The sequence below is a fragment of the Serinus canaria genome, chromosome 4, assembly GCF_022539315.1.
Source record: "Serinus canaria isolate serCan28SL12 chromosome 4, serCan2020, whole genome shotgun sequence".
Classification (NCBI taxonomy): domain Eukaryota; kingdom Metazoa; phylum Chordata; class Aves; order Passeriformes; family Fringillidae; genus Serinus; species Serinus canaria.
In genome coordinates, this window is record NC_066317.1 from 45,464,959 (window position 1) to 45,486,920 (window position 21,962).

Genomic DNA, 21,962 nt, shown 5'->3' on the forward strand with positions numbered 1-21,962 from the left:
ATTAAATACAAGATTAACTGAGTATGTTAGTTAAGTTTCCACAAGTATTACAAGTTTCTCCAATATACAGGAGTAGGCAATGTTAGGATCTTTTGTTTATCAGCATATTTAGCAAAACCAACAGGATGGATAGCAGAGGGAAGCTCATCAAACCACACAGGTCCATTTTAGTCCATTTGTTCACTATAGATATCAGTAAAGCTGTCTCTACAAGCTTTAATTGAATCTGTGGTTTATTTTATGAAGATGCATGTTTATAAACCTGCTGATGGCTACAGATTCATACTGTTTCAAATGGAAGAAAAAATGTGCAGCCTCTGATTCATTTCCAAACACATTCTTCCTTTCCATCACTCCCAATTACTTTTACCCAAATTAAAAAGTCAAAGTTTGTTTGCTTACACAACTCAAGTACTTTCTGAGATTTCTTTCCCTATTTCATTGCTTTTAAGTAAATTTTTTATACTGATAAACATTTGCAAAAATGCCAACACCTGGCTGAAGCGATTTCTGTCAATCCTGTTATATGAAAGCTGTACCTGTAACAGTAATAGATTAAACGTGTCTTTGGCTCTTGCTTCCATTATTGGAAGCTCAGTTATTTGTGACATACAAAACCTTTTATACAAACTCGAATTTGTTGCAGGATTCACACCAATTTGTGCTGAATAGTTTCCTAGAGTCAACAACTAGTTTAATGTTTTAAGAACAATTACACCTATTTCAACTTAAAATCTTGGCAATCACAACTTGACCTAATGTTAAAAGTTATATTGCTTCTAAGTTCATTCTTTGAAGAACTAAACCAGCAGCTCCACTGGTATTTCATTACAGTAATACTATTGTAAACTACACATTTACATCAGAAGTCTTAATAAAAGGTGTGTTTTCTTAGGAGGCTTATTGTAAACATTAAATACCACACTCCACTCAATTTCTTGTGCAAACTGGCATCAAACATGGAATTAAGGTTATGTGCATTTGTACATGAGAAAGCACTGACTCTGTATGTTTTACCACTACTAATTTTAAAAAGCATTGTTTAATATTATGAAAATCCAAATGTAGCTATTTCACAGGAAAGGCAGTATTTTCTTCTTAGCATCATGAAATTCTAGGTTTTGTATATGCATGTATATTGTATATTTATGTACATACAAATATACACAGACACACAGTTTTTGTCTTTGGCAGCTGAGCTTGAAAAACAAAAACCAAGAAGAGCAACAAACAGATATGAACACAAATGACCACCTGTACCATGACAATTACAACCTCCTGACCCAGGGCAGCAAGCTAATGTGCTTTTGCTAAACTAGACTTAATCCTGAAAGGAGTCAAGTCAATCGCAGTTGTTCCTCACTTGATGGCAAGGATAGAACCTTCAATACAGAAGAGAATTTCACTTTCAACCGAAAGTGCTTTTCTTCTGTTCCCCTGGATGGCATTCTAGGGAAATAACAGAACTGCCAATACTTGTAAAATATTTCTACAGCAAAGTAATGTTATTTGTTGTTCCAAAACACCCACTGGCCCTTTGTTGCTAAGTGCTCCATGAATCAATGACATTTTAATAAATCCTTAGGGATAAAAGTTTAATAGCACCTGATACTTTAAGGACCTATTTAGAAATATCAACACTAACATTAATAAAGAAGGGTAAGGCAAAGGCAACATGACAAAATTACAGAACTTAAGCATTATTCCATTCACTCATTTTTTCCCAAAATAATGATCACTAGAACCATCCCACACAGACAGAGATGAGTGAAACAGGCAGTGGTCCCTACTAAAAAGTACTGTCACTTAATGCTGGTGTCTTGCATGCCCATTGCCTGCAATGGACATTCTGCCAGGAAACTTTAATCCCCAACAGGAAAGAAAAAGCAATACTTAGACTATTCAACATCATATTTTTTCCGATATCATATTTTTAAGTATTTAGAAACACAAAGCTGGAGGCCCTTGGAAAGACTAGTGTTACAAACAAAATAATCCCCAAAACTTTTATTATGTCTGTGCTAGGGGTGAGCATACTTCATTCCCCAAACCACTTATTTCAGCTAGCACTTTCAATGTCATTGGGTCGCTAGATCACAACATAGACCAAACACTCTTGGTACACCAAAAATTAAAAGGAGCATGCCAAAGGCAATTTACAAAAGTCTAAAACCCATTTTTAAAAGGTACTTTAATTTGCACTTTTGTACCTGTAATGACTACTGCAGTTTCAACATTAAAAAGTCAGTACTTTTTTCTTCAAATGGAAATAATCTGTGGCATGTACAACTATTACAGTGTTTAAATATTTATATGTATATATATTTTTTAAGACACCAATATTTCATTCCTATAAAGCATTAGGTCAGGTTTGGCAAATTCTGGTGAAGGAAATCACAGCATGTCTTCTGAGAAATTGGCATCTCAAATAGTAACATTGAAACCGTAAAGAGTTCTTCACATAACTATGTCCAGAGAGACTGAAATGCTACATTTGAGACCAAAAGAAAAACAAAATAACTAAAGTTTCAACAGACATGTAAGTGCTGATTAGAAATATGCCACAAAATTATTTTTACAATACATTTCTGCAGAAATAATTCCTAGGTGAAGCTTTTTTTTATACACATATACAAAATTTAGACAGCAATATACACATAATCACAGTGAAGACTCTGGCAAGTTCACCAATTTGTAGTGTAAATACAAAATGCAAAGCAGCCTTCAAAGAGAACAATGCTAAACAGCAAGCATAGCTAGCTTGTTAAATAGCAAACATCAAAAGTTCCTTGCCAAAGGGATGCAGTGCAAGAAAAGCAGCATGCACTTTGATACAAATAGCAGTTTATGGCTAATGGTTGACATAACTGTGGTAACAGTGACTCTTGAGTGGCTGTGCATAGTTAAACTCCTATGTCATCTGCTTTCCTTTATACCATTCCACAAACTCATCCAACAACACTGGCCCTGTGGAGAGATCAAATAACTGTATTTTACAAAATTTTGTAAAAGAATACTGATTGATTAAGCTCAGAGAAATAAATTATTTTACAACTTCAACACATGGTAGTACTTACAGGCTCCATCTTCATCATAGTTACTGAGGTCAAGGTTAATTGTTCTGCTGAATTCAAGAACGTTACACCATTGGTCCTTATTGATAACTTTGTATTTTGATTGCTGCTTGAGGCAAGAAACAGAAATTACTGAAATGTATTTTCAACTGTCTCAAACTCAGATTTTCTTACAGAAAATTTCAACTTTTCGGTGCCTTATTATTTAAATCTGTATGCCATCTAAAACTAAAAAGGATTAAACCAACAAGTATTGAAACTAGTGTTGAATCATGCTTCTGATTAAGGCATCTTTTAGAGGGCAAACATACTGCAATAAAGTCCAAAAGCAAATAGATAACATTGTATAGTTTGTTCTGCATTACACAAATCTTAACAGCATAGGACTTTGGGAAAAAGGAAGAAAGGAAAGATAACCAGCTGTATGTGCTGCTTTGGTGGCTACAATTTCCTAAATCAAAACACAGCATTCTAAGCTGTTCATTCTACCTCGAGTTAGATGTATCAAAGAAGACAGATTAAAAACCCCCATAATTCTGTTTCCAATTCCATACCTCTAGAAACTGATGGAACACTGGAAAAAGGGACCATGCTTTTCCTAAAAGAAGGCCCAACATACACTTGGCAGTATTGATATCTAGGCTGCGCTGGTCCTTTTCCTGCATGAAAAGGTCAAAAAGGAAAACAAAACATGAATTCCAGATTTTTCACTTCCCTCACAGCTCACCCATGGACAAAATAAATTACCAAATAAATAATATACAGCAGTACCTAACAGTGTTTTTTAATAATACACAATTTGCCAGTAAAATTTTCTTCCTTTTAGGTAACGGCTTGTTATATGGAGAGGTTGCTTTTTATAGATGTTCCAAATAAAACCATCACCATTATGGCACATCCCCAGCCACACTGGCACTTACCCTCTGCAGAGCACAGCTCTCAGAATAGCAGGGCTGACCCCACTTCCCACCCTACCATGACAGCTATATGGGCTGTCAATAGACACTCAGTGCTAACTGACACCTCCTTCCCTACCCGAGAGTGAGCCAAGGGAGGATCTTTGCTCTGTTATTCTAATTGACTACATGAAATTCAGATTACATTATCAAATGACCAGACAGAACATAGTACACTAGCACACTGAGACTCCCCTCTGGACTGTACAGTTTTAGTTCAATGTAACAACAGCATGTTTAAGCTTAAGGGCTGATTTTTTTTGTTTCTGTTAAGTAAGAGCAGCAGCATCCGTACCCAGCAGGTTTGTTTATCAGTGGCAAATATTTAGTAACATAACTTCTGCACATCTCTAAGTAACATGTATGTGTATGATTCCATTTTGTTAAGTAGTTTATTCACCTACATTTGTTATCACAAAATTAAATCAATTTTGATGAGAGATGAGAGGTTAGCCCCCACATTTTTAAGCCTTGGTTTTAACACTGAGCTACAAATTCACAAGTTAATGAAATCACAAGAAATAAATTTCCATATTAGCTAATGTAGACCTTGTTCTGTGTATGTATTCATGACAGCAGACTGCAAAGTCTAAATTAGGAGGTATCACAGAATCATGGAACAGGTAAGGGACCACAGTGGGTCATCAGGTCCAGCTCTCCTGCTCAAGCAGGGTTGCTCTAGAGCACATGGCACAGGACTGCACCCAAGTGGTTCTTGACTATGCGAGAGGGAGACTCCACAACCTCTCTGGGTAGCCTGTTCTAGGAGAGGTTAGCCTGTTCTAGTGTGTGGTCACCTGCACAGCAAAGAAGTTCTCCCCCATATTCAGGTAGAACTTGCTGTGCATCATTTTCTGCTCACAGCCTCTTGTCCTACTGCTTGGCACCACTGAGAAAAGACTGGATCCATTCTCTGACACCCTCCCTCAGATACTGATACACACTGGTAAGCTCCTATCTTTTAACCAACCTCACTGCCCTCCACAGGACCTACTCCAGGAGCTCCACATCTCCTCTGCCCTGAGGAGCCCAGGGCTGGGCACAGCACTCCTGATGTGGCCTTACCAGGGCTGAGTAGAGGGGCAGGGTCACCTCCTCAGCCTCCTGGCACTGTCCTTCCTAATGCACCCCAGAAAACCATTGGCTTTCCTGACCACATGAGCACACTGCTGACTCATGGCCAGCTTGTTGTCCACCAGGACATATCCCACCCAGGGATATGCAGGGACTGTCTAACAGATCACTGCAAGACAGCTAGCTGCCCAAGATAAAGGGAATTGTGTCCTACATTTCACCTGCAAAAATCCACTTGTATGTATTACAGAACATGCATCTTTATTTAAAAAAAAAAGTTCAAATCATAGCTGAATTGTCTTCTATCACATAGGAAGGAATTGACAAAGCAAGATCCCAGTTCTCAGTCAACAAGTGAATGCCCTAGTCACAGGGTTACTTTCATTTCATACTAACCACTCCTCAGTTCTAAAATTGTATAGACAGAATTTAATGCAGATTTGTTTTGAAAGTAAAGTGAGGAGACCAGCAATTCTGAAAACATGAGAAACTGTTTTGCATTCTGGGCACTAAATTCAAGAGGAATTTAGAGAAAAAAAAGTAAATTCCATGATGAACAAAGCTTTACAATTAATAATAAAGATGAAAAAGAAACCTGCAAAGGCGTTTTTGTACTAGTACCCATAAAAATCTTTCACTTATTTCCAACATCAAAAAGTTCTAAAAACTAATTCTCCTTCCAAAGCCCATCTACACTTCTGTCACAAATACCTTTAAAACAGAAATAATGCTGCTGTCAGAATACATTTTATTTTCCCTACTGTTCATACTCTGAATTCTTCCCACACACTCAAGTATTAATGAAATCAGGCTCTATTGCCTTTACTTTGGCCACACTGGTTTTTCATGCCTTATATTGCTACATTTCTACATTCTCTCTCTCAGACTACTGATCAGAACAAATTGTTCAGATGAGCCCTTTCTACCCACCTCCAACTGCCTAATGGCACATCTGCCATGAAAGATGATGCAATTGCATTCCTAACATACATTCTACACACATTCCTTGGATACAGCTGAAAGAATTTATTAACAAATTTTATTTTAGCTCAGTATTTATTTTACATTAATGATAGACAGTCTTCCTGAGATTTTCTTCCCCTAATATTTCACATTAAAGATCTATTTAAGCCATGCAATAGATGCAACTGTATGTTCTAAAACTTGGCAATAACAAGGGCAAACATGGATTGAAGAATGTTATTTGTGCTTAATATCAACATATGGTGTTATAAATTATTTCCTCAAATTTATGCTGACTTAAATCATGCATGCCACATGAAACCTTGATGACACATTTTTGTTCACAAACTAACTTCAAGTGCCAAATCAACAGACTCTTTAAAAAAATTTTCTCTTAAAACTTCAGAAGTTTAGACAAGTGGCTTTTTGCCATAGAGCACTCCCCTGAAAGAATTATCCTTAGGACAGAAATTATACAATCTGAATGTGAAACCAGTGACCCTGAAAAAAGTTAAGCCCAATTTAATCTGACATCTATAAACATACCTGCCTTTGTTCTTTTTTATTCTTATTGGATGCCATTCTCCTATAGACTTTCCCCAAGTCTGTAGTATGGAAAGTTCAATAATCATATCAGCCAAATATTCCCCAGTTTATACGTTGCTGACTTCAAGTTCTATAATCTGCAGGGGCTTTTTGTCACAAATGAAGTCACAGCACCTGTGTCTCAATGCTTAAAGACCACTGTTTGTCACACCAGTTTGGTAACCCTTGAAAAGAACACACACACTATCCACCTTTTAAGTATCTGCACTTACTTTTGACAGGCCATCAGCTGGCACAGGTTTGCTCTCTATCCCAAATATTTCATCAGTATCTTGAATTTCTTAGGCAATGCCTTTGCATGTTACATTCAGCAAAACTAGCAGAATAAAGCTTCATACAGCAAAGGAGGAATTAAGAGGTTGATATAGCTTTTATTTTCCTCGCATACTAACTAATTTTTCATTTGACTGCAAGTTTCTTTGTTTAAAAGTGAACTACCATAAATCTGAATGCTGAGATGCAGAAAGCACTGCGGTACCAAAAATCTGAATTGCTAATGGGAGACTATCAAAACTGCTATCAGTTCAATTTCTTCTTGTTTTTCTGATTTTCTCCTGCTACTTTTTTTTGGTGCAAGTTTTCTTAGTATTTTTAGTTTTCTTGCACTGAAATCTGAGGTTCAGTTTTACCTTTTTATGTTAAATCTTCTGTACACTCTATCACATTTGCAAAATAGATGTCCAAATTCTATTTCAAAATGCTATTTCAGAAAATAAAGTTCTTATTACTCCTTCCAAGTATGAAGAGTCTTATGCATATTGGTTCCACTACAGGTAAAATTTCATCAAAGCATTCTTTATAGCAGGAAGACCAATATCAGGGTATTCTTTAATGAATACTGAAAACATCATTAAAGCCATTCCAACAATCTTCTGAATCAGTATTTATATCATATCCAGCTTTTATCATGTTACCCATTTTTACCAGCTATTGAAATGTGTGACGTGTCTTCCTGTTTTAAATACAGTTTATGCTCACAAAATTCAGAATAAGGAAAACCACAATAAATTATAAAGTCAGGGGAACTCAGTGATAAAGCTCCAATATACAACAGAATGGGGCCTAAATCATTTCCCTGAAGTTATAAAATAGCTTGAGCAGAGACATAACAATACACATCACTAAACCACTAAGCCTTACACATTCTATATACTTTTCTTTTCCAGGTTTGACATCTTGCATATACTGTTTCAGAACACAAATTGTTCCATATGTTCTAAGCAATCTTGAGTGGTACCTTCAAGAAAACAAACTTAGAAGCACACTGTCATTTGACTATTATTTATGACATTAAAGTTTGTAATTTCAAATGCACAGTACTTACCCGTGCAAAGTCAAAGGCATATCTATAAATAAGTTTAAAATTGGCAGGCTCATTTAATAAAGATCTCAAGTAATCCAGAGAATTTCTCAATTTTTCTGTAGTATCACACCTACAAAACAAGCACCAAGTGAGTTTAGAATCTGCATTCTTATAGAGTCTGATGTTCTAGGAAAGAATTTCTAAAGATTCTTCTAGGAAACAATCTCTAAGAATCTCATATATCCCCATTAACCTGTTCAAAACACATCATTCTGTACAGACACGTTTTTGAGTATGTCTGCATAAAATGCCTTATTAAACCCACAGTGTAAAAAAAATTCAGATGAAGTAGCTAAGTCTTACACTGGGACTGACTGGCTTTGTAAAAAATATACTCTCCAACAGATAAAACTAAGAGCTTGTCCATGCATGTCAAACAAACATCAACTCAAAGCAGTGAAAAATACTTCTAAAGTCTTGCTGAAACTATAGAACTTCCTACACTTCTCTTCTGGAAGGCAGGTCAAAACAGTTCGTTCCTTCTCCAAATCTCTATGAAACATGATTATTCAACTTTATTTATGTTAATTTTACCGTAATATTAGGCTCTTAACTGGAGAAAGCAACTCTTAGAAAGAACAATGCAGAGTTACAGAAAGGGTTTGTTATTATTTAGTGTTTTAAATTGCTCTAACAACATACCAATATCTAAAAGATACGTGCAATCTAGCAACAAAGATGGTTGGTGTCCTTGGGGACAGAAAGAGCATCAAACCTCATGGCATTTCTCTTTTATTGAGACTGCAGATCTTTTAATCCAACTGTATTTAAATGTGCAATATCAGGTTTCAAGTTGTCTTTAAGTGACCATATTATCATAAATCAGGCCAAAAATTTGTGACTTCCACTCCATGGCAGAGTTCTTTGCTTTGGGTGTTATGAGTCAAAACACTCAAGTGTGTTTTTTCTGAAAAGCTGTGTTTATTATAACAAACATAGGAGAATTTTCAAGGCACTTACTGTAGTGATGTCATTCCTTTTAACCATTCTTGTAATGTAAAGTAGCCCATGTTTTGTGCATCCAACTTCCATGCTAGCACAAGCATAACTACCTGTTTTTAAGAGAAAAGAATAGAGACTGAGAATTTAACAAAAAGATTCATGTGTTTTATAAATAAATCACTGTTTAGTAGGATACCAATGCTTTTACTTGTATAAGTGGAAAGTTCAGAACTTTGCTACACTATTTTAGAAGTTTAAAAAACCCTGTGACAAACCTGTACACAATCCAAATGAAGAGAAGGTAACAGTACAAATAGAGAGTAAACATCTACCCAAGTTATCAGTCATCTTATGAGCAATACAATGGGGAAAAGATGAGTTGGTGTGAAAGCTGCAGAAAAGGTTTCCCAAAGTAACTACAAAATTTCATTAGTTTGGTATAGAGTTTGACAAGCTATACCTGACATTTTTTTAAACCTTCATCTCAATGAACATCACCTGCAATCCACAAAATAAACTATTTGAAAGCTAATAATGATCCCACAATTCAAGCAGATATGTAAATCTAGATGAACTAACATTAATACACAGCAGAAGACAGGCTGATATATCATACTTCAGTTTTGCCCAAAGGCAAACAGTCTTTTTCATATCTCACACAGAAGACCAAAGCAACTAATAATTTAGATAAAGCAATACCATAAGATTATTACTGTCTTATTTATCAACTGAAGAAACCACTTATGACAAATACATGAAAGAAAAACTTGCAGGATAACTGACCCTGCCAACCTGGAGAAAAAAATAATCAAGTCATTTAAATTTGCTACTTAGCCATTAACTAGCTAAGGTTAGGGCAACCCTATACAGCTTATAATGCAAAATCAGAATACCTCCTTATACCTCCAAATGTCTGCATAAATGACATTTATTATTGTCCTAAACTCTGAAATTAGCAAATTACATCTCATTTTCCAGTACATCTTTCAAAACCACAATTCTCACTTACTTATATGAAGCTCCATGAATTCTGCAAAAGACAGGACTTACAAATGCATTTAAAGAACAAAAATTAGGTACTAGGAAAAAGCCTGTAAAATGCTCAATTGTTTTTTAGATTTCATTTATTCATTTATATATATATATATGAAACTATACACACCTCACATACAGAACAACTGTCTGTAAATGTAATATTCCGTATTTGTTTTTTGAAATGGTGTAATGGTACTCCCCTTAATATTTGAAATCTCTTTCTGTCCTAGAAAACCCAAAGGAAACACTCCTTGTTTATTAGTTGATATATTAAATCTTGAATGTTGTCTCATTGTTTCAGAGAAGACAATAATCAGCTTTTTTTTTTTTTAAGATCTCTCTTTTTCTGGAGAGACTGAAGGTTGGTGGCCTTAAAGTGAAAGAAGGGGTGGCAGTGAATACAAATTGGGGTTTTACAGGTTGACAGTCTGGGGTTTAACATAATGGCAAGTTGTTCCCGAATGTGTTTCAAAACCTCCCTGGTTTATATTGAATTTAAACTCTAAAGAATATTTTAATTCTTGGTGGAAAAGCAAGAACTGTAAGACTAGCTCATGTACACCACAGCAGATGAGGCATATTTGAAATGAATTCCGAACTTACATTTTCTGGTTCGACTCCAATGTCTTCACAAAATTTCTCCATACCTTCTGGCCCTACAATGTCATCCGTGCCTGAAAACAAAATGTATTTTACTTATCTCTAAAAATTAAAATAGCCTGTCCTTTACAGCACAAGAGAAGTGCAATCACATAGTGCAACTTATCTTTCATAGAGTTTGTTTGTTTTGGCATGAAATAAATATTTTCACACTTATTATCAGACTTGGATACACTTAAAATCTTTATCTCACCTTTGAAAACAGAGAAACTCTAAAACAACTTTTTATCCCTGCCCATCTTTCTACTCGTTTACTGAGATAATCTTGGAAGTGTAAATAAGTAAGATTTTTTCATAATGCACTTAAGACTAACAGAACACATAATATTTCCAAATTAAATGAGTGGACAATGGCTAGTGAAACTCATTCCCTGGCTGGAATCTCTACTTTATCACAAGATCATATCACATAAAAACATGATGTACAGCTATACAGGATACAAGGCATTATCATTCCCAGGATCTCATTCCTCATTGTTTCATATATTATCTTTATATAATGTTATCCTGCTTATTCACATTGCTACACCATGGTCACACATCATCTGTCTAACAGTAAAAGAAACAGGAAGGAAATAATGAATTACAGTTATTTCTTTGCCTACTTAAAAAGAAAAAAAAAAGACTCAAAATACAAATGCTATTAAAATGCACCACTAAAAAAACATGGTCTTAAATCAAGATATCTGTAACTTCTATAATACTCCTGAAAAAATTATACAGACATTAAGAATTGTACTGTGCAATTCTACACTTCAAGTATTTGAACGATTTTGTTAGAATTATTTGGCTCATGTTTAAAAGGGCTCATTTGAAAAAAAAACATGCTCAAATGCCTACTTTCCTCCAATATAAAGATCACATGTGCAAGAAAAACAGGATTTATAAAGGGAAGATCAATCTGTATTTTATTATTAGGTTATCTATTCTAGAAATAACAAGGTTTAATTATGTCTTTTCCCATCTTCTCATAACAGCCCCTCAGTTCTCAGAGTGTACACAACAGCCTCTAGAAAGACTCATTACGTAATGCAAAAACACACCAAGGGAGGGAAAAAAGCCCAAATGCAGTGTCAACTGTCTGCATACATAAAGAAGACTTATGAAGCAAGAACACAAGAGATTATTCCTTGAAAATTCAATTTTTAGAATGTTACTCAATACTGTAAACAGAATCGTACTCTCCACTTTTCTGTGTTTTATCTTGGTGTGTGCATCCAGTGGAAACCCCCAAAGTTCTTTCACAAACAGCCTTCCTTTCATCCTTTCTTTCCATGAAAGTCTTGACAAAAATGAGTCATGCCTGTTGCTAGAGTAAAAAAATAAATCAAGCTGGTCAGAAAGGCAGACAATCTAACAGGTTAGATTTGGCTTGAATTTGTCTGAATCTCCTCTCACAGACTGCCACAGACAAGTGAGATCTCAAAGTATTTAATTTCATTTATATAATTTTATTAGGAGAAAAAAATGTTGTATTACATCAAAATAAGACACTCATTATGTTTAAAAAGTAGACAAAACAGAACAAGTTAGACATGTTATTCAAGACATCACCAGAAAACTGCAAGATGATACAAAATATCTATTTCATTTCTATTTAGTCTTTACAGTCATGAGATCATTTTCCCTCATATGTCAAATTCCTCCCTTCAGAAAACATTTGCAGGAAAACAAATACAACAACTAACTTCACTAATAAAGGATCATCTTCTGTGACCACAGACCATAATTAACATTCCTAGAATTAATGCCTGAAGAAAGTTCTCATATATAAGGGCAAGAATAAATTATACAGGCTACCTTCCCTATACCTTGTGATGGAAGACTATCTGATAAAACTAGTACAGGATATTTGAATTCATTCACTTCTTTGCTTGAAACCCTAAGCACCAGATTCAGCAGGAACAAACTAGCATTACTACCTCCCTCACCCTTTGGGTTTTTTAAAATAAAGACACAGCACTTCTGAGGCTAATTCAGTACTATACAGCATTAACATGCCAGATGATAGAGAGGTAACAACATTTTCAACAGAAGTACAGCTTTAACTGTAGATTTGAATAGTAAAGTATAAATGTTCCAAAACATTTCAAACTACATACCTTCTGTATTCTTTTTATAGGATATAGACAAAGACAAAACTGAACCTTGAACTCTTCACATCACACAGGAAAAAGGAAGTTTCTCTAAGACTTTTACAAAAAAATCTTTTCTATTCCATCTTTTGAAAGCTGTTAATGCAATTTTCATATTCCAATATAAATTTAATTGTTATTGGTAGGAAATATGCATTTCACACTTACCTGCATATTCATAGAACCATTCTAAGCATCTCTTACTTGAAAAGACTTCTTCTTCCTCTGCTTTTATTCTAGTTGAATCGTATTTTCTATACATACTTAGAAAAAAGAAAGAGAAACAAGTAATTAATTTATCAACATTTTTTAAAAGTAATCTTTTAATGAGCAGCCACTCTTAGCAGAAACATTATTCCTTTCAGTTTATTTAACATTCTGTCCTCATATCCAGTCATTTGGAACACTGCTTAAGAATCAATGACACTAAATACTTCCACTGATTCATAATCATTATCCATGTAAATTACCTCCCCCTAAAATGAATATAGGTTAGTTCAAATTCAACCCCAAACTGTTCTGTAAAAGTTGCCTTACACCACCAGTTACCACAGTCATCTGATGGGCTGCAAGCCAGCTGTGGGTCTATGGCCAGAGTAATTCCATGTCACAGTCAACACAGGTCCTACCTCCAGATGCACTTTGAATTATTAACTAAAGAAAACTGCAAACGCTCTTTTGGCTGTCTAAAAAAGATTCTACAAAAGGCATAAAGGCCAAAAGAGACAAGACCTACACTTATATTATTCTAAAGCCACTAAGTTGGTAACACCAAAGAACCACAGGAAAAAAAAGGTTGAAAATCCTCATGGACAATACCTCAAGGGACATCATTCATTATGGAATACAGAACCATCTGAAAAACTGGTCCCTTCCCCCAGAGACTACCAGCAAGGTAATGCTCATCTCCTTCAACAAGAAGTGTAAGGAATTTTAACTACACGAAGGAAACAAATTTAGTATCTGAAACACCTGAAGCACAGAAAACATTACAGAATGTGAAAGGTCACTCCCCTGGTTAGACATTCTGAAACAGACACAATATCATTTGTGCCTGCTAGAGGAAAGAGACTCAGCAGTTATCCACTGCTGCAAATGCATTCTCTGATCCATTTCCACTACTCTTCAGAGCTGGGGCTCATAAAGGCTGAAAAGAGCAACAAATAAATTGTTTAGTCTAGAGGAGGTAGCCAAGAACAGCTCCGTAAGTGTTCCAAGCATGCAGAGTTTCCTCTCACAATGTCAAATCCTGATGGGGAAAGACAATGAAGCGACTAACTGGTTCAAGGAAAATTTTGAAACCATTTGAATAATGAAATTAATTTGGAGCTGACTTCATCACTGTTTTGTCCTTCTAGAAAGACAAGTAAAAGGCACCTAGATTCATGAGCTCAGAAGACACTGATCCCACTGATCCTCCACCTAGCTCAGCTATCAGCTGTGAGGAAGTGTAGCTAGAAGTTAACGGCACACAGATCATTCTGACAGGGATTCAAAGAAATATTTCATGTTTACTGTCATAGTTCCTTTAAAGCAGCTAACCTTTAGAAAAGTAATACTAGGCAGAACAAAATGATAAATTGCTAATTAGAAGACAAATACAAATGAGGCTCTTAAGAAATTTCTTATGAAAAACTGACACTGTACTGAAACATACTGATCTACAACAAACTGGAACACTGCATAGAAATGTCAGCCATATGTGCTCCAAACACATATCCATATACTCACAATTTTAGGTTTGGGGTTTTTTAATTTTGAAAACACTCTTTTCCTATTTGAATTATCTATTTTGCATAAGCTTCACTGAAGCTGCAAAGGAAAAGGCTGACAGCATCACTCAGTAAGAGCTAATCCAGAAGGTATAAGTCTGAGTTGGAATAATTTTTTTAAAATAGGTCTGATAACATTTTCATACTTGCAAAATGAACTGTGATTATGAAAGACCTATCCAATAATTTTTAGGCTACTCTGAATTCAGAGCAATCAAGACAAAGAAAGGAGGCATTCTGCCACTTTGGCAAAAGTCTTAATTGTTCAGTATCCCCTTTTTTGTCACAAACAAACGTGACAAACACCAAGTAGAATACCGAGTTGGAAACTGTAGCAGGAGCTAGTCAACATCTTTATTCTATTCTCTTTATTCAAGAAGTCTGTAAGAGTACTGCTGGGATTGAGGACACAGCAAAGCTAACAAGGTTCACAAAAGAAAGGTATTGATCACAAGACTCAATGCTTTTCCTTACAAAGGGATGATAACTAATTGTCTTGCCCTGCTTGTTCATGTAAATCATCAACACATTAAGCTGTCAGTATGCAAACTGCATTTAAGAAGGAACTCTCAGGAAACAGACTTATTGACAGAGCTGTAAGTCATTCAGGTATTTTAGAAAAAAAGGTATCCTGCATCTACAAATGGTAGTGCTAAATACTGCAGCCTGAAACAAGACATCAGTGCCAGCAGTATGTATAACAGCAATGGTGAGCAAAAACAGGAAAAAATAGCCTTTTTTATATGTTCTCTGCATCTGCACATAGCAGAAGAATTTCAGACAACTGATATGAGATTGAAAGCCACTTGTGTTAAGGGCTATGGTCACAGTTCAGGAACTGCAGGAAATAGCAATAATAATAAATGAAGTCCATGTGCCCAACATACAGCCAAGTAACTCCAATGAAAATGCTCTTGCTTCAAACTTATGATTGTTCAAAAAGCTCAATATATGACCACTGGAGTATGATTTTTGAGAAACAAGAATTGATTACAGATATTCCAGCTTGTGCCAGTTCACAAGTTCAGAACATAAAGTCAAAAGGGATATAATCTGGAAATATTATTCTACACTCTGCTATAAGCTAATTGGTCAGACATGCATTAACAGTGCAGATGACACTGCATCAAGTTTATAATGAAAAGAGATTATGCATGGCCAGAATTAGTGATCTCATTTATAAAGACAAACTTTTTTCTTTCCCTGCTTACTCCAAACATTAAATGAGTGTCTCACCCCAGCCTAGCCAAGCCAGCTATTTCTACTAGCCAGAGACTCCTAATCTCTGAAGTGCCAAGTGAAGCAAGATGAGTGGGGAGATGCAAACAAGTAAGTAGACAAGTACCTGAGATTGCTCAGCGTAGGACAGCTTGGTTCAATCTAGTGGCACAGAGTAAAGGTGTTTTTAAGGACTACATCCACTGAATTATGATTAATATGGATTTGATTACCTCAAGAACTGTATTTACAGAGGAGAAAAACACAAACTTCCAGGCACATCTGGCATCCATTTTATATCTTGCAGTATTCCTCATCCCTGTGGAATTTCTCAGTATATACTGCAAGATGATGAGCCTTGTTTTTGTTCTAATGACAGTATCTCTTGCTAAGCAGAAAAATACACTGCCAGAGCACACAGGGTAGATATCTGAATACTTTGGGAGTACCAAACATCTAATGAACAGATCTCACAAACACCAAGTCCTCAATGGCTCACAGCTTCATCAAGATGACCAGCACCAGTACTTTCAAACAGATGCACAACCATTATGCCAACCAAGTTCTGCTTAGTAATTTGCTTCTATATTCATGGTCTGTAAAAGGAAACTGCCAGTCACAGGAAACTGCCAGGAAAGTGTCAGTCACACATCAGATGTGAAACAACACACTGCTCACAATTAAAAAAAAAAAAAAAAGGGGGGGGGGGCAGGGGGGTTGAGGTTGAGAGCAGGCAAGGCACAGGGGTAAAGTAAAAAACTCAAAAAGATGCCTTCCATAAAGGAAGAGCAAATGAATATCCCTGGCACTTTTGGTACTCGAATCTGCACACTGTCAAAGAATGCTGGCACCAAAACAGGATTGCTAAGGGCATTTTCTCCATCATCAGTTAGAAAGGTGCATGTACAGTTTTACTCCAGAGTGTCTGCTATACCCATCACTACCACACAATACCAAACTCAGAACTTTTGCTTTTAGAATTACCCTTCCATTTCTGAATCATGACACGAATATCCATCAGGAACAGCAAGAAAAAAAAGTATTACCTACAGGCTAAGTATGTATTTACCTCTCAGATGAAAGAAACATGTAGGTACAATAACTCAGAAAAATCTTCACTTGAAAAATAGCATTTTTTTTTAGTTTAGCATGACGCTGTCAGGACAGTGACAGCAATATACAAGTTATTTGTAATAAATATCCCTGTAGGGACCATTTAGGTTTTTCTTTATTATCTGTTTCCAACAGCCATTTCATCAGCTAGAGAGAGGAAAGAATGTGGGACAGGGCAGGGCAAAAGCAACATGAGATAACGTGTCTAAATTTTGTAAAAGTGATTTCAGTTACTTAACCACATCAAAATGTAATAATTTGCTCAGAGATGCTTGCACCTCCATCATGACCTAATAGCTGACTCATAACATCCATGTTCAAACATATATATGAAATATTCATGTGAGCTAGGGAACTGTAACATACCAGCAAAAAAAGTACAACAATGTAGTTTACAACTGGAAGTGCTATAGGCAAACATCAACAACCACCAAAAAAAAAAAATAAAACTGAGTGTTTAGGCATTTCACACTTTGTGGGAACTTTAAATACATTGTCCACATCTTTTCCAGATTATTTTCTTTTCTTCCTAACTGATTTGATGGGAAAACAAAAACATGAAAATTCCATCCAACTATAATGGTGTGACTAGGCAAGTGACTGTAAAAGTTGATGGTTGCTGCCAACAAAAAGAACAAGGTAAGGGCAATTCTCTTCAACCCATTGCACTCTTCAGAGCTGGATTATCTACTGCTCTGAGCATGTTTCACCCATATTGGAGTTGGTTAAAGCTCCAGCCACAGCCCCTCCCAGTGCACCAACTCTGGGCTGTGTAGCTCCAGAATACTCCAACCAAGACAGTGAAAACATGGAGCTTAGGTGACACAAAACATTTTCTTCATGGTGGAAGCTGGTAATAATCCATTGAGAAGGAAAAAGAAAATTAAAAGGGAAGGGGAAAAAAGCTATGCTTTATTATGGTAAGTCAAAAGCCTCTCATGAAGATCTACAGCCTGGTTATTTCAGATGGTCAGTGTTTACTGAATAAAGACATCAAGAAATTCACCAACAGAAGCTTTGTTTCTAAGCAACCAGAACTTAGTCAAAATCTTTACTGAATTTTGTTTGAGTTTTGAACTAAGTAACTTATTGCTTCTAGATTTTTTTTTCATAACATGCCAATTTTTGATTGAAGAAGATGCCCCACACTACTTCCATTAATACTAATTAATTAAAAATTTTGGCTGAGAATTTTCATCAATGCAGCACAATGAAAGTATTTTAATAAAGCCTTATCTATTCACTCAAAATTGTGATTCTAGCAATAGTTTCATAAAATCTGCAGTAGAAACAGAAACGTGGGAGAAAAGATGTTTTGCAATTTACAAGACATGACAAAAACTGTTTAAAGCAACCCTCAGGACTAACTTGACTGTTATGTTTTATGAATGAATATACCTTATGCCTCCTTGTTTAATGACTTACAATCATTCCTAAACTGTTAAATGTTTGGAACTTTATCAGGTTTACTTAATGAGCAGTATGTGTAACAACACACATGCTGATAGTCACATGTCCAGTTTAAGTGAAGTGTGCTGAAAAGCTATAGAAAATGGAAAAAATTATGCTTGCATGTATCTGAAAACCCCTACTTCAAGGAAAAAGATCTACACATCTATGACAGCTGGGAACACAGGTGGTCTGCATGGGGCAGGACCCAAGCAGTTAGTAAACAACAGCAGAACAAAAACCAAACCAACTCTCAACACCAAAGGTTTTGAAAACTTTGGAAGTTAGTACATCTTATGTTAATGACACTGTCTTTTCAAAACTTGCATTTTTCCACTACAGAGTATGGAGTTCACTATTCAATACAGAAATCCCATTTTTCATGTTAGTAGGCCCTTTTGTGGTTCCTACACACATAAGGGTAAATTCACTGAAAACACTTATCTAATTGTTTGAAATCATAAATTTCAGAAAAGTAGATCAATATTTCTAGTTTTCATCCTCCTAAAGTGACAATACCCATTACTGCAAGGCTTTTGTCCTCAGTGTGATTCCAGAATAAGGAGTAGAATTACTTTTTAAATGAGACTGTCAAAACATAAGACATATTAAACAACTAATTTTTCCCTATTTGGCTAGATATTGTGTAACAGATAAGTAGCATAAAACAATTACCCAGTGAGGACTATCATTTTACCTAGCATCTTCACATGAATCTTGCTTTACCTTTCTGAAGATGCTTAACACAGTGATGGAAGAACATTGTACAGAAAATGTAATTTTAACTCCAATTTGAGAATACTCTATACTGTGACAGCTTTAAGTACAACACAGTCAAGACTGTGATACTGCGATGAAAATACAAACTAAGTCTTCGAGTGATTATGTTCAAGTTAGCACATGCTCAACTGCTTACTTCCAACAGCTATTCTTTAAGGCAAGATAACTCTTGCTGTTAGCTATAAAGCACGGAGTTCTTTTTATTATACATCATCTGGTATAAAAATTCCCTCCCACTGCATTCATGCATAGTTCATGGTGATGCTATGAACTCTAATTAAGAGAATTCAAGGTCTTATTATGTAAGGGTGCAATACTAATGAACATGGTTGGAGTCTTCTATAATCAGTTTATGCACTAGATCAGCATTTCCAAATAATTTCATAACTAGATTTGTTCCTATAAATGTTCTTCCTCAATTGCCTGTGCATTCCACTAGTGCTTCTGAGATAAGGCTGTATTCTTACCAGCTTGAAATTAAGGGTGTAAGAAACGTTTAAGTTTATGACTTTAAGAATCTTAAGAAACTATCTTCTCTTTCAGCATAGAGACCTTCTTTCATAGTTGCTGAAAGAAACTTTATGGGAGAAGGCATATCTAAAAATATTCCTATCAGATTTGAAGAGATTATAGGAATGAATAAAAAATAGTGAAGACTGAAAATATCACCCAACAAAACAATCCATGACAGATTAAAAAACCCACATTTTTCTAATGGGCAAACCAGAAAAAATCATCAACCTTCAGTCTGAGCTGCAGTAACAACATTAATGATGACATCCCTTGAAAATCTTTGGACTACTACCCAAAATTTTCACAATGGGAACGAACAGGAGACTTTCAATTACTGAATTTGTTAATTCAATTGTTAATTGACCCTATAAGTATGCCACTGTAGCTGAGAAACACACAAAAATGTATGTCATTCCATCAAGTATTTGAAGTGACAAATCACTTCTGTTAGGAAACAGAGGCTCTCTGGAGAGGACTGTGTAGCTCTTCAGACCCTGACTGTCTTTCTTCACTTAACACAGAATTCACACAGACTAATGTCCCATGAAGGCTTATCCTGAGTTACTAGAATGCAGCTTCTAGGAAGTCTGTCTCTAAAACAGAAGCTGAGAACTGGGCCTAGAAGTCCCTTATTCTATAAACTGGTATTCCACTATACTGCTTTTACTGTATATGGCATTCTCTGCACACAATGTAAACAGAACTGGCTTTGCAAACTAGGTATGCTACAGCACACTGCTGTAGAGTTTCCTGATTTCAGACTGATTTCTGCTCAGCTAACTGAGATGTCTGATCCAAAAACTAAACTTGACAGATATGAACTCCACCTGACAAAACAAGCATGGAAGTAGGAGACTGCTTTTTCACTAACCTCTTCACAGAAGATTACAGGGGTAAAAATCCTTCCTTGAAAGAAAATACAGCTTCAAGACCAGGATGAATGTCCAGCAAATAATTTCATATTGCCAGTCATGCTGAAATAAAAAACTGTTTTCTTGGAGACCAAACCAAAAGAAACACTCTAGGAAGCAGAGAAAGCTCAAAAACCTTTACAGGAAGTCAGTCAGATAAAAACTTGAACCACATCAGAGGATATTACCCCATGGCTCATGACTAGCAGATCTGGTTTCCCCTCCAATTCTAAAAGCAGGCTGAGATCTTCCTTTTAATAAAGACTTACATGGCAGTAAAATGAAGATTAGATCCATTAGTTATAAACTGAGAGGGAGATATAAAAAAAATCCTTCAAATTATATTTGCAACAAGCTCTTAAAAACTATGAAATATCTAATATTCAGAGAGCAAAAAATCAGGTTTTACAATTTTCTTATGTAATTACACAAATCAGTATTTCTTACAGGCAAGCTTACTTTTTAGGGGATTGCTTTTTTCTATCATCAGTGTTTTGGCTAAGGTAGGTAGAGTTCAGTTTTATGAACCCCTCTATATTCTAGAAAGGGTCTGCTCTTGAATTGCTTCCACACTGTATGCCTATCTGTGAATAAGCTGTAATGCCCTCTATCAACTATTTAGTTTTTTATTTCATTATTTCTGAAAAGTAACAAAAAATATTAAGAACATGAATGGCTTTTTTGTTCTAGTTAGTGTTACAAAGCAATGAAAGAGAGAGTTGAATTCTCTTTCTTCTGCATCAACAGATCATTTAATAAATTCCAGTGCAACCCTATTAAACACAATGGAGTTATAGGGGCATGACCAGAGGCTTAATTTGGCTACCAGTATTTTTCTTACTGATGCTAGAGTATAAAAAGGAGAGAGCCCAGACTGATTTCAGGCTGACAGTTTGGAGAAAAATGCCTTTTTTAACCTCCCTGAAGGTACTTGCTAAGGAAGCATGTGTTTCTGAAACATCAGTATACAGAAACACATGAGTATAATAGAGCTCAAATTCTACTGACTGGTGCAGTGGCAAGCAAACTTTCTAGTTGTATAAGCCACTTTCCAACATCAGAGCAGTCCTGCATCTATCATGCAGGAGTGTGCAGTTCTATACAACCTCAAGTTCTGAATTTAGTCCACATAAATAGTGATTTTTGCACACCCCGAGCACATTCAATGCTTTCTGAATGACTCAACACACTACACATACTGGAAATCCAGCACTTGCAGAGGTCTCAGCTATCCAATACCTCATGCCAAAAGAATACATTGTTCTTCATGCACTCTCTTTAACCTATATGGCTTCTGAGAAGCCCCTGAATAACTGCTGAAGCACTGGCTATCATCTTACCTGGACCATTTCCCCTTCTATGTTCAGTATCAAATCACAACATAACAGGGAGAGACTA

General features: G+C 35.8%; 1 protein-coding gene across 9 annotated transcripts in view; it reads right to left on the reverse strand.

Annotated features, from left to right (window-relative positions):
* Positions 1-2,172: 2,172 nt before the first annotated feature.
* DCUN1D4 (defective in cullin neddylation 1 domain containing 4) overlaps positions 2,173-21,962 on the reverse strand; it is a 38,213-nt gene continuing 18,423 nt past the window's right edge. For 5 of the 9 annotated variants that reach the window (XM_050973293.1, XM_050973292.1, XM_050973291.1 and 2 more), the window contains 7 exons: positions 12,977-13,071; positions 10,617-10,687; positions 8,997-9,088; positions 7,998-8,106; positions 3,629-3,733; positions 3,078-3,183; positions 2,173-2,967 (listed from right to left, as the gene is read on the reverse strand). In XM_050973293.1, coding sequence (XP_050829250.1) covers positions 2,912-2,967; positions 3,078-3,183; positions 3,629-3,733; positions 7,998-8,106; positions 8,997-9,088; positions 10,617-10,687; positions 12,977-13,071 — 634 coding nt within the window. In that variant the 3' untranslated portion in view covers positions 2,173-2,911. The remainder of the gene's footprint in view (positions 2,968-3,077; positions 3,184-3,628; positions 3,734-7,997; positions 8,107-8,996; positions 9,089-10,616; positions 10,688-12,976; positions 13,072-21,962) is intronic. The other 4 variants (XM_009100424.4, XM_009100429.4, XM_050973290.1 and 1 more) reach the window with 1 other exon arrangement.